Genomic DNA, 12,321 nt, shown 5'->3' with positions numbered 1-12,321 from the left:
GACGAGTAATGTAATGAGGAACGTGGGAGCAATGGCAAACCAGATAGCTTCTAATGGGGAAGGCAGCCATAACTCAGCTCCAATAGACAATTACCACGTACAGATAGAGCCCCAGTATGGCCAGGTCATCTCGTTTTTCTTTCACAGCTGAAAAACCCAACGATTGCTAAATGGGGGCAACAAGCTTTTGTTTTTTGTTTTTTTTAATTTTAACAGTATTAGTAAACAAAAAAAGAAAAAAAATTATGTTTACAGATGAAATATGGCTCACAGGTAGTCAACTTGTAATCTGTTCTAAAATCAAACATGAAAAAAATTATAATAAAGAAAAGTGTGGTGGCTTGGAATTATGTACCCCAGGAAAACATGTTCTTAATCTTAATCCATTCCTGTGGTGTGAACCCACTGTAAGCAGGACCTTTGCATGAGGTTACTTTAGTTAAGGTGTGACCCAACTGGATCAGGATAGGTCTTAACCCTCTTACTGGAGCCTTTATAGAGAAGCCACAGCAAACAGCCAGAAGCTGGAAATCAACAGAAGCCAGAAGAGAAAGAAGATGCCACCCAATGCGCATTGACATGTGATGGAAAAGACAAGGACAAAGGGTCTCCAGAATACCACAGTCTTCGGGGAGAAAGCAGCACCGTGCTGAACCCTCAGATTTTGGACCCCTGCCAGCATCAAAAGTTCAATTCCCATTGTTTAAGGCAACCCACTGTATGTTATTTGTTTTAGCAGTTGGGAAACTAAAACAAGCAGCTATTACTTAAAACAACAGAGTTGGTCAAATAAGACAGCCGTTGTATAAACAGTAGAAAAACTTCATAAATCTACGAACCATAATTCAAATACAATCAGTCTCTTGAATACCGTTAGTAAAATATATATATTGTTGTCATCATAAATCACCAGGTAAAAGAAAAGAGTATTCAAGAAATGGTGCTCGTACAATCGGTCAACCACTTTGAAATAGAAAGAACCCTAGCTCATACCAAAATTAATCCCAGATGGATTTAAAGAGCCATAAGTAAAAAATGAAACCATAAAAAAGAATATTTTCATCAGATATATGATTAGGAAAGGACCCTTTAAGCAAACAAATACATGTATACATACATGCATACATATATACAGAAATGGAATAAACCACAAGAACTTCTGGATATCAAAAATACACAATAAGCAAGCTAAAAGGCAAAAAACAAAATGGGAAATTACAGTTAACAAGTCAGCAAAGAGTGATAGCTATAACACAACATAAAATATTCTTTATTAATCAATTTTAGGCTAATAGCACACAGTAATACTTCCACAGAAAAATGTATTAAAAACAAAGAATTCATAAAAATGTGTAAACAGTCCATTTTTTTATAGAGTACAAGCGGAATTTCTGGTGCATACTTTTTGCATTTTGTTTGTTTTTGAGGAGAGGGAGAATTTTTTTAAGTTACCAGATGATTGTTTTGAAATTTTTTTTATTTTATATAGTTTCTAAGATGAGGGAAAAAAATCAACCTATAAACATTAAATAACAAGGAATGACTAGCTCTAGAAAAGAATTTAAATACTTCCTTAGATATTCCAACATCTTCCCCATTTTTATTTAAATAAAGAGGTGGGAGTAATACCCCACATACAGGAAACATGACTCATCTTACATGTAGTACCATCAGCAGGAGCACTTTTTAAACAGCAATCCTGTACGTCCAAACTAACCAGTTCTGCAATCCCTGCTCTTCTCCTTGATTGGTCTACAATATCTGACTGCTCAGGTCAAATACCACCTTCTCGATGAAGCGCTCCCTGGCCAGTGCAGTGGAGGGAAATTACACCTCCCTTAACTCCTACATCAAGCATCATCTACTCCTACATGACACTTTATGTGCCTTATCCAGACACCACCACCACTAAATCTTTAAGCTCCTTTAGCTTCTCCAAAGAGATGAGAATTCAGCTCTAAACCCCACGGAATTAGGCACTTGAGTCCACATCCAGCACATGCTCTAGAAACACCTGTTAGAGGATGAAGGAACAAGAAATACTATGGCTGCAGAGGCACCAACACCTGAAAAGTGCCACCAAATGTTCCTGGGCAGTTGCTCCAGAGTCCTCTATCCATCAGGTAAGCACTAAATGGCCAGAAGAGACTATGCCCTGGCATGTCACTCTGGAACCCAGAAGGCACAAAATGGGCAAAACAAAAAAACCAAAAAGGAGCAATTCTTATTTGGTGAACTGATACAGAGCAAGCCATAAATAGGATGGTAAAATAATCACAACTATATCTGTCAAGCTCTGTACTACACCTGTGAAGTACATTATCAAATTCATTTAATCCTCATAATAAACTTGAGGCAGATAACATCAGTCCCATTTTAGAGACCAACACAGGAGTTACAGGCCTTAAGTAACTTGCCACAAATCATATAACTAGTTAAGGGTCAGAAACAGGATTCAAACCAGAGAAACTGAGTCTTCCTAAAAGACTTTTTTGGTGCCCCAACGCAGAGATGATGGGATACCATCCTATGCTTGCCCTCATGTGGCACTTTTCCCAGTGTATTTTTATTGCTTTTTTTAAATTTCACTGTCTCCCCAAAGAGCTGCTAGTTTCTTGAAGGCCACCCAGTGTTTTAATTCATAGTCGTACCCCAGGGCCTCTAACACTATGCCATATGATAGCCACCGATAACTGCTTTATTACTGAAATGAAAGAAATGCAATTAAATTAGATCAACATTTAATGAGGAGGGGCTAGCTACAAAGTGCTGTGGGGAAGCCTGGGACAAGCTCTTGAGGGAGGTGAAAGAGCTTCAAAAGGAGGTAAGAACTGAGCCAGGCCTTGAAGTATGAATAGTGACTTGATGTGACACAACATAGACCAAGCTGTGCTCTGCCATGAGAAAAAAATGGGCTTTTTAAACAGAGATAAGAACCTAGCAAGCATGTAAAAAAATGCAGAACCTACAAAAAGGTGTGATAAGCCCAAACCAAACAGATACAACTGAAGAACAGCATATCCAAATAGAAGCAAAGCAGGAGAAAAGAATTTTTTTAAAAAAATCCAATTTACAAAAACCACCCAGCATCTTAGATTATGTTAAAACTATAAACATGTAATTGGGATTCTGGAAATTAGAGAAATCAAGAGTAAACAGAACTGAAAGTGCTTCAGCACGAAGGCAAAGGGTAGGACGTTACCAGATGGGGAAAAGGAGAAGAGGAAAGAGAATCAAATGTTAATAGTCCTATCTAAAACATTCTGAGGCAGGCAACTTTTAAAGACGTTTGTTTTAGTCCCACGTAAAAACTGTTTTACAATGTTTAAAAAGCTTTTTCACCTAAGAGAATAAAGTCCTTTTTAAGTATCCCACACAATTTAACCAAGGGAACAAGACTGTGTGCTTGTGAAAAATGAATGAATGTTTAAGAAACTCAGATCTAGAAAATAAACAAATATTAAAATTACAGGATTCTGGTAGATTGAATTATGTACCTGTTTTAGTTTCCCAACTGCTAAAACAAATAACATGCAATGGGCTGACTTAAACAATTGGAGTTTATTGGCTCATGGCTTTGAGGCTAGAAGTCCAAAATAAAGGGGACAGGAAGGTGATACTTTCTCCCAAAAGACTGTGGTAGGTCTGGGGCTGGCTGCTGGAGATCCCTGGTCCCTGTCTTTTTCATCACATGCTAATCCACATAGCGGCAACCTCTCTTTTCTCTTCCTCCTCCCGTTATTTCCAGCTTCTTTCCGCTCCCTGTGGCTGCTCTATATGGCCTCCAGGAATAAGATTAAGACCCATCCTTTCTGAGTTGGGCCACACCTTAACTGAAGTAACCTCATCCAAGGGTCCTATTTACAATGAGTTCACATCACAGGAATGAATTAAGATTAAAAACATGTTGTAATGGAGTACATAACTCCATGCCACCACTGTACCCCAATTTAGACATGTTCTTATTCTTAAGCCACATTCCTATGGATGTGAGCCCATTATAAATGCAATCTCTTAGAGATATTTTTTCAATTAAGGCTCAACTGAATGAGGCCTTCTAAGGAGAAGAAACTGGAAACCATGGAAGAAAGTTATGGGGAAGACCTGAGGGCCAGAAGTCAATGGAACTGGAGGAGAAGGGAGAGGATATCGCCATGTGGCACAAGGCAGGGATACAAACCAAGAACCCCAAGGGCTGCCAGCACCAGAATGTTACAGACTTTGAGGAAGAAACATCACTTTGCTGGTGCCTCAATTGTGGACTTCTCCTAACCTCAAAATGGTGAGCCAATAAATTCTGGTTGTTTAAGCCAACCCATCGTGTGGCATCCATCATAGCAACCCTGGCAAACTAAGACAAAACCCTTTCCTAGTTCTAGAATTATTGGTTGAATGGGTTATTTATTCGATACCTTATATAGTAAGTCAAGATGGAGGCTGGCAGAAAACAGAGTCTTTTCTCTTAAAAATTGAATAATCTAGTGGAAGAGACAGATGTTTACATATCACTATGTAATACAGAAAACCACCTTTCCCAACCATCTATTACACTGTACAAAACTACCAATAAGAAAGACTTTCTCCCTGTGGCCCACAATGACTCCTCACAGGTAATAGCAAGAGTTAGGACAGCCAACACATACGTTATACTGAACAAGAATGCAGGATAAACTAGTCATAAACTTAAGCCAGAAGATCAAAGATAGAAGTGGCCCTTTCAGGATGGAATTTGGCAACCAAGGAGCTAAAGGCATAGGCTAAATCATTAAAATAATTTCTCCTTTTAATAGGGAGTTTTTTTGTTTTTTTTTTTTGCAAGTTGCTTTGCAGTATATATTTTTTTTTTAGATTTTTTTTTTTTAATCTTCATTTTATTGAGATATATTCACATACCATGCAGTTATACAAAACAAATCGTACTTTCGATTGTTTACAGTACCATTACATAGTGGTACATTCATCACCTAAATCAATCCCTGACACCTTCATTAGCACACACACAAAAATAACAAGAATAATAATTAGAGTGAAAAAGAGCAGTTGAAGAAAAAAAGAACACTGGGTACCTTTGTCTGTTTGTTTCCTTCCCCTATTTTTCTACTCATCCTTCCATAAACTAGACAAAGTGGAGTGTGGTCCTTATGGCTTTCCCAATCCCATTGTCACCCCTCATAAGCTACATTTTTATACAACTGTCTTCGAGATTCATGGGTTCTGGGTTGTAGTTTGATAGTTTCAGGTATCCACCACCAGCTACCCCAATTCTTTAGAACCTAAAAAGGGTTGTCTAAAGTGTGCGTAAGAGTGCCCACCAGAGTGACCTCTCGGCTCCTTTTGGAATCTCTCTGCCACTGAAGCTTATTTCATTTCCTTTCACATCCCCCTTTTGGTCAAGAAGATGTTCTCCGTCCCATGATGCCGGGTCTACATTCCTCCCCGGGAGTCATATTCCACATTGCCAGGGAGATTCACTCCCCTGGGTGTCCGATCCCACGTAGGGGGGAGGGCAGTGATTTCACCTTTCAAGTTGGCTTAGCCAGAGAGAGAGAGGGCCACATTTGAGCAACAAAGAGGCATTCGGGAGGAGGCTCTTAGGCACAACCATAGAGTATATACTTTTAACAAGTACAACATCCGAAGCTGGGAAAGTTTGGGCGGGAGAAAAGAATCAATAGAAGATCTGAGATCAAAAAATTTATACAACCAAGTAGGGTTCATGGCAAAGATATATAAATATGTATACTCAGTAAGTCATACTCATTTTTCATTTCTATAATGTAATCTTTGCTCCCACCCTCCATGAGAAAGAAGAAAAATAAGAAATGGACATTGTTTAGATTTAGTACCTGCCAATGAAATGTTAAAAGATAAAGAACCAAGATGTTCAATCTTTACAACAGTCAAATGAAGACAAGACCTGAGAAAACAGAATTGTAGGACTGCAAAGCAGAGGAGTCAGATCCCCAAGTCCATCTTATAGATAAGAAAATAAAGCCTAGCTACTTGTCCAAGGTCCCAGAGCTGAAACCAGGCCTCCAATCTCCTGCCATGGAGACAGAGTAGACAAGTCTCCTTGTGTAATTTGGGAGTACACAGTGACCTCCAACTGTCTGTGTGGTCGAACCTCAAAACACAGCACTTCATTACGTAATGAAAATTCCTAGGCCAAAAAGGAATATCTAACATTTAGACACGTCACACTTAAAGGAGAATGGATTCTGTAAACAGCGACTAAAAAGCTGGCCTTGTTTGGGTCCATGGGTGTAGTTACAGCCATTAAGGTCATAATGTTTATTTGTACAAAGGAATTGTAATAGGAAGGTAAAGAAACCTCACTCCGCCAACCATATGGGTAAAAGACGACAAATAGAAAACTGTTCCCTACCTAAAACTGATGTTATTGTCTTCTTCTAAAGAAAGTCCTGTTTTTTATTATACAAAATGGGCCAAACCGAAAATGCTCAGTAACACACAAATGCTCTCTTTTCTCCTTCAAGTACATACACATAATTCAGGAAAGTTCAGTGGAAATTCTTTCTCTGGGTAAGCTGAAGCTCAGATCACAAACTTTAGATGCTTCTAAGTATATCTGAAGCTCACGATTATTCCTGGAAATCTGGGCTAAATTCCAGATCCTTAAGTGCAGAGCCTGATTCACTCATATTTAAACCCCTATCCCTATTAAAATACTGGCATATAATAGGTGTTCAATAAATTTTTGTTAGATAGAAGAAAATTACATCCCCAAAACCAAATACTCAAATCCTAGGTTCAATGGCATCAAGGTGAAGCAGCAGTTCTAATCTTAAACAGTCATATAATGCTATACTCCTCCATAAAACTGAGGAGTACATGGAAATAACTGCACTTCCTATAGAGATGAAATTCTTTAATTTTGAGTAAATGGGTTGTTTGGTTAAAGATATTTCTTAAATTCTATATGGAAAGGTATAGCCAAAGAAAATTACTAAAGGTTTTTATTACCCTGCCCAGGTGTTTTTTGTTTGTTTTCAATTTCATATCCCCTCAAAGGGAAAAAAGCACATTTAAAACATAAAACAACAGATGGTTGACTCCAGCGTCTCCTTCAAAGCTGCCAAATGTGTGTAAAGTGTACACTGAAGCAGCAGACGCATCCACATTCTCTGTTTACAAGTGTACTCAAATTAGACACAAACCTTTACAGCTCCAAGTTGCTCTTTTCTGAATTTTTCCAAGGGTTTAATCAGGGTTTCAGTTACACTTAATGCCTAGGGAACAAGAGTGATAACAAAAGAGCATAGCATTAGGTTTCCCAAAAGGAAAAAATTAGTATTTCATTTCCCTCTCCCACCCCACCCAGAAATAAAATCAACAACATATTAAACCGCTTTATCTCATCCTGCCAATGAGACAATTAAATCACTTCTAAAGTTATTAAAGCACTAGACGTTCGTAAATATTTTCAGGGAAGAGAAGGTGGGGCAAATCTCCAGCAAAATGTGTGACACAGCCCCAACACTCGTTAGTGAAATAGCAAGAGGGCTGTTTCAAACAACAAAGGAGTCGATCAAGTTCATTAACAGAACACTTCTGTTTGAGATTTTTTTTCTCCCCCTTTACAGAAATTTAAAATTCAATTACATTCTTTTATTGGTAATCAGACTACATTATGTAAAAGGCTAGGACTGTGCTTATCAGTTTAAATACAGTCTATACTCATTATTGAAAATTTCCAAGGATTTAAGGTATAGTGGCAAAGGAGATTCACCAAGGCTGAGGACAAAGAGCAAACCCCGAGTGTGCTGGCAAAGGTCACACGAGGGAGAGCTGCGGCCTGACAGCAGCTGCGTGCACAGAAGCCAGCCACATGGGCACACATTCTCACATGGGCTGCCTGGGGCTTTTCATTGGAAGACAGAGTCTACAACAAACAATGCTAAAAATGCAAATAAAAGGGAATATTCATCTAAGCAAAATACACTTAATGACAACATGCTGGTAGCAGCAGCTTTCTCTATTTCCAGGAGACCAGAAATATCATCCAAAATAGAAAAGGAAACCTCAAAATACTATACAAGAATGCACATCCCTCTTTTCACAAAAGGCCCCCAACAATTCAAACTTAAAATTACAGACAAAAATAAAATAAGTCACTGAGAGAAGGAAAGGATTTTTAATTTATCCGAAGTCCTCTTGGCAGTGTTTCACTCCGCAAGGGTGTCTCCAAACATGACAGTTTGTATTTCGAGATAGTGACATTCAACGTAAGTGACTATGCCCACATGCAAAGTGCCCAGAATTCAAACTATCTTCCCCAACCCTGCTCCTGAGTTCCACTCACAGCCCCCTTCCCCCACTCCCCCAGACCACTTGGTTACTTACAAATTAAATTGCTGGTACCCTACTGGTCAAAGGAAAGAATTAAGAGGAAGAAAAGGGTCAGACTACTTGGGAGAAGAAAGGATCATCTTTAAAAAGTTAAATTTTATCCTCTCTACATATTATGACCCACAGTTCAAACCTAAGAGCCCTACAGACCAAGGAAGAGAGCAGGGAGGGACAAGCAGGAGAGGCTGGGAATGCCAACTACCCAAAACAATAAGAAATGTCCCAAGCCCCATTTAGTAGAAATGAAAGGCCCCTGCCATACATTTAAAAAGTGATCCAATTCACATGCAACATCTCATAAGTTAATTTAAGACACATTTACATTAGCTTCTGTGTCATTTCCTAAACTTCCACATCTGGTTCTAGTCTACTAGCGTTTCTAAATAAAATCACATATTAATACATCTTCAGTGGAGACTGGCATGCTCAAGAAAGAAGTCAGTCTGGCATTATATGCTGGGAACACTCAGTTTCATAGAGGATGCATATAGGGATTCAAAACCATACGTCTGATCCAAACCTTGTGCTCAGAACCACCATATAACATTGCAATAATAGTACCAAGTGGTTAATTCCCCATTCAACATAGCCATCTTAAACTATTTAACAGAACTATATACATGTATTCGCTGAGCATCCAGTGCCATGGGCTAGAGATAAAGCCAATGACATGGAACTTACTGCCTAGTAGGAGAGACACACTGGATGCATGAATACATAAGTACACGATTAATTACAAATTCCCGTAATTACTTTCAATGGAGAAAAGCAGGACCATGGGGAGGAATTTATCAGAAGAGATAGAGGGGAGAAATTCATCAAAGAAGTGACGTTAAAGCTAAGACCTGAAAGATGAGAAGGAATTAGTGATGCAAAGAACAGGGGAAACTGTTTCCAGCCTGAAACCAGCAGAGGCAAAGGTTTAAGGTGGAAAGGAGTTTAGGGTATTATAGGAAATGTCAAAAGGCCAGTATGGCTGGGGCATAATGAACAAGGAAGTGAATGCAGAGATGAGTGAGACGAGAGACAAAGGAGGCCAGAACTGCTGAGCCTTGTGGGCCCAAGGAAAGAATAACTATTTTATTTTGGATACACTGAAAATCCACTGAAGCATTTTGAAGTAAGGAACTAACAAAACGATATTTCACCTTTTAAATATTCTGTAGGTGGCTATGGGGGGGAAATATTTAAGAGAAAAATTGGCAGTAGAAAGGCTAGTTAGGAGGCTTCCGGAGTGATACAGACAGGAGAGGACGGTGGCCTGGACTAAAGTAGTGACAAGAGAAAGAGAGAGAAGTAGACAGTTGAGAGGTATATGGAATCAACAGCACTTAGTGATGGACCAAACGTGGAAAATATGGAGGTTTCCAGATTTCTGGCATGAACAACTGAATGGACAAAAGTATTATTTATTGAAAAAGGAAAATCTTGAGGAAAGCTGACAGCACTAAGACCTCATGTTAAGTTTGAGATGCTGTGAGATGTCCTGTTTTACTCATCTGTTGGGTATCAGAGACATAGGTCCACACCCCAGAAGAGAAGTTTAGATCAGAGATACAAATGTGGTAGTCATCAGCGAGTAGATAGGTCGGGTGTGGTAGAGGGGAGAAAGAGAAGGTCCCAAACTCAGGAATCAGGAAAAGAAAGATGAGGGGAAGATGCCAATGAAGCCTGGGAAGGAGCTAACAGGGTGCTGGATGAAAGAAGAAAAGGGACAACTGTGTAAACTGTTGAAAAGTTAAAGAAGGAATGAAACCTTCGCAACTTCCACACAAAGGGGCAAAGGAGCAGATTAGAGTTGGTTTATGCTGAAATGTGTCATCTGGGGAAACACCCATCTTGAGAAGCATGTCCTCGAAGGAAGGTATAGAGAAAAGGTGAACAATGAAAGGAAACAAAAGGTAAAGTGAGGGCTTGTTTCTTTTTTTAAGCTGAAAGATCGGTATTTAAGAGATGAGAGCACATCTGAATGCCCAACTGAGAATTCAGAAAAGATGGTTCAAAGTCTCTTAAGGTGGGAAGAGATGGGATTCTGACCAAGCATGGAGGGTAGATCTGTTGTAGACGAAACCCTCCCCTCCAGTGTAATAGGAAGTATGGAGAAAACAGTTCCAATAAAAATGGGATGGTAAGTTTTGGAAAGGGAAAACTGAAAAGCTGCCACCAGGTGGTTATTTGTCCATGACGTACAAGGCAAGGTCATTCACAGAGAGTTTGGACATGGGAGGAAGAATGATTAGAGACGAGAATGAACAAAAGAATCATTACAAACCATGAGGAGGGCATTTCCTAGAGAAACAGGAACATTCCTGGGTAGTGCTGAAGGCCCTCTGAGTAGGTTTATGAAGACATCCTACTGCCTCATTGTAGAATTTCCTCCAGCAATGCACAGAGAAGCTAAGTTCATGCCAGGTGGGGGTATTGTGCAAGAGATGCAAGTGCAAACATCATTATAAGATGGGGTGGTGTGTGCAGTGCTGGCAGCTTTGCAAGTCTGCCTGGGGCACAGGGAAGAAGCTGCCTTAGTAAGAAAAGACTTCTGGAGAGATAATGTAGAGCTCAGCCTGAAACAGGGAGAAGGAGTTCTCCAGGCAAAGAGAGAGAATAAAGGAAAGACACTCCAGGCAGAGAGGGGAAAACAGCAATCTCAAGGCATGAAACTATAAGCAGCTTCGTGAAGAAGCCAAAGAAGTCAGGGAGGTCCAGGGAGGAGGCTGGAGAGATCGAGTGGGCTCCATTAGCTGCCTGAAGAGGGCCGAGGAAATTCTCAATAAATGCAAGACACAGGTATCAGTAACATGGATGCATGAAGTCCTTTCAAAATAAGAGCTCAAACTCAGGAGTAAACGCTGTCATTCACAAAAGGGACCAGGCCTTAAAGATTATAAAAGAGCAATTATAGTCATTATATTTGTCCTTTACTTGGAGAATTAATTTGATGAGTATCCTTCTGACTCCCAAGGGTTAACACTAGTATAGGAAAATAATAAGGCATTTCTGGATTTCTGTTTGCAGTCAATAAGCAAATTTCCAGAAAAGAAAAGAAGTGCTTATGATAGATGTCACTACATCAAACTCTCTAATAAAAGTTTTCTTAATTTAAATATTTTTAATTTAAAATTCATCATTTTTCTTCTTTAGGAAAGTCTGATTTTATAATTTCTGAACTCAACCTAAAAACACCTATTTAAGAACAAAATAATTGATTACCCACCAAATGTTTCAGTAAGACAATGTTGGTTGAAAAACAAAGATCATCTTTTTTCTAAAAATAGGCTGAATGCCATGGAATCTCTCAGTTCCTTTTCATAATTTCACAGAAATATCATACAATATTTGTCAGCAGTAAGTGTCACTGAACATTTTTTTTAATGTCAAAACATGATTCTTCTTCCACAGAAACAAATGAATACCAAACTTAGGACCTCCCCTAAAACTCTAAAGCCAACGTACAGTTACCCAATTTCAAACAGAGAGCTAAAGTACTAATATTGATAAAAGCTTTCAAACACTAACGCATTTGAAATCAGTCTCACAGAGTGAGACAAAGCAAACAGAAAACGTCATTTTATAAGCACACGTAAGATTATATAATCATACTTTTTCCATAAAATACTTGAAGCAGCCCAAAGAGAAGTCACAAAATGCCTTTGCTAAAGATCCTTGGAAAGGGTCTTAGTCTTGCTTAGAATTAAAAGGCAGCTATATGAACATAAAGCATGTTAGAGTAGGGGCCGGCAGATGTGTCCTGTCAAGGATCAGATAGTAAATAATTTAAGACTTTACAGCCATACCATCTCTGTTGCAACTACTCAAGTCTGCCATTGTAGCACAAAAGCCATCATAGACAGTACTTCAACAAATGTGTTGCAGTGAAACGCTACAAAACAGGAGGCCAGGTGGATGTGGCCCATGGGCCAGAGTCTACCAACCTCTGCCTGGGAGAATCAT

General features: G+C 39.1%; 1 protein-coding gene across 2 annotated transcripts in view; it reads right to left on the bottom strand.

Moving 5' to 3' along the window:
- The window catches only part of ARHGAP10 (Rho GTPase activating protein 10), a 317,107-nt gene that overhangs the window by 202,800 nt on the left and 101,986 nt on the right, over window positions 1-12,321 (bottom strand). For both annotated transcript variants that reach the window (XM_037830782.1, XM_037830783.1), the window contains exon 4: window positions 7,179-7,250. In XM_037830782.1, coding sequence (XP_037686710.1) covers window positions 7,179-7,250 — 72 coding nt within the window. The remainder of the gene's footprint in view (window positions 1-7,178; window positions 7,251-12,321) is intronic.

This window comes from Choloepus didactylus, chromosome 3 (assembly GCF_015220235.1).
Source record: "Choloepus didactylus isolate mChoDid1 chromosome 3, mChoDid1.pri, whole genome shotgun sequence".
Classification (NCBI taxonomy): Eukaryota; Metazoa; Chordata; class Mammalia; order Pilosa; family Megalonychidae; genus Choloepus; species Choloepus didactylus.
Note: the sequence above shows the minus strand (reverse complement) of the source record. Positions and strands in the feature narration are given on the sequence as shown.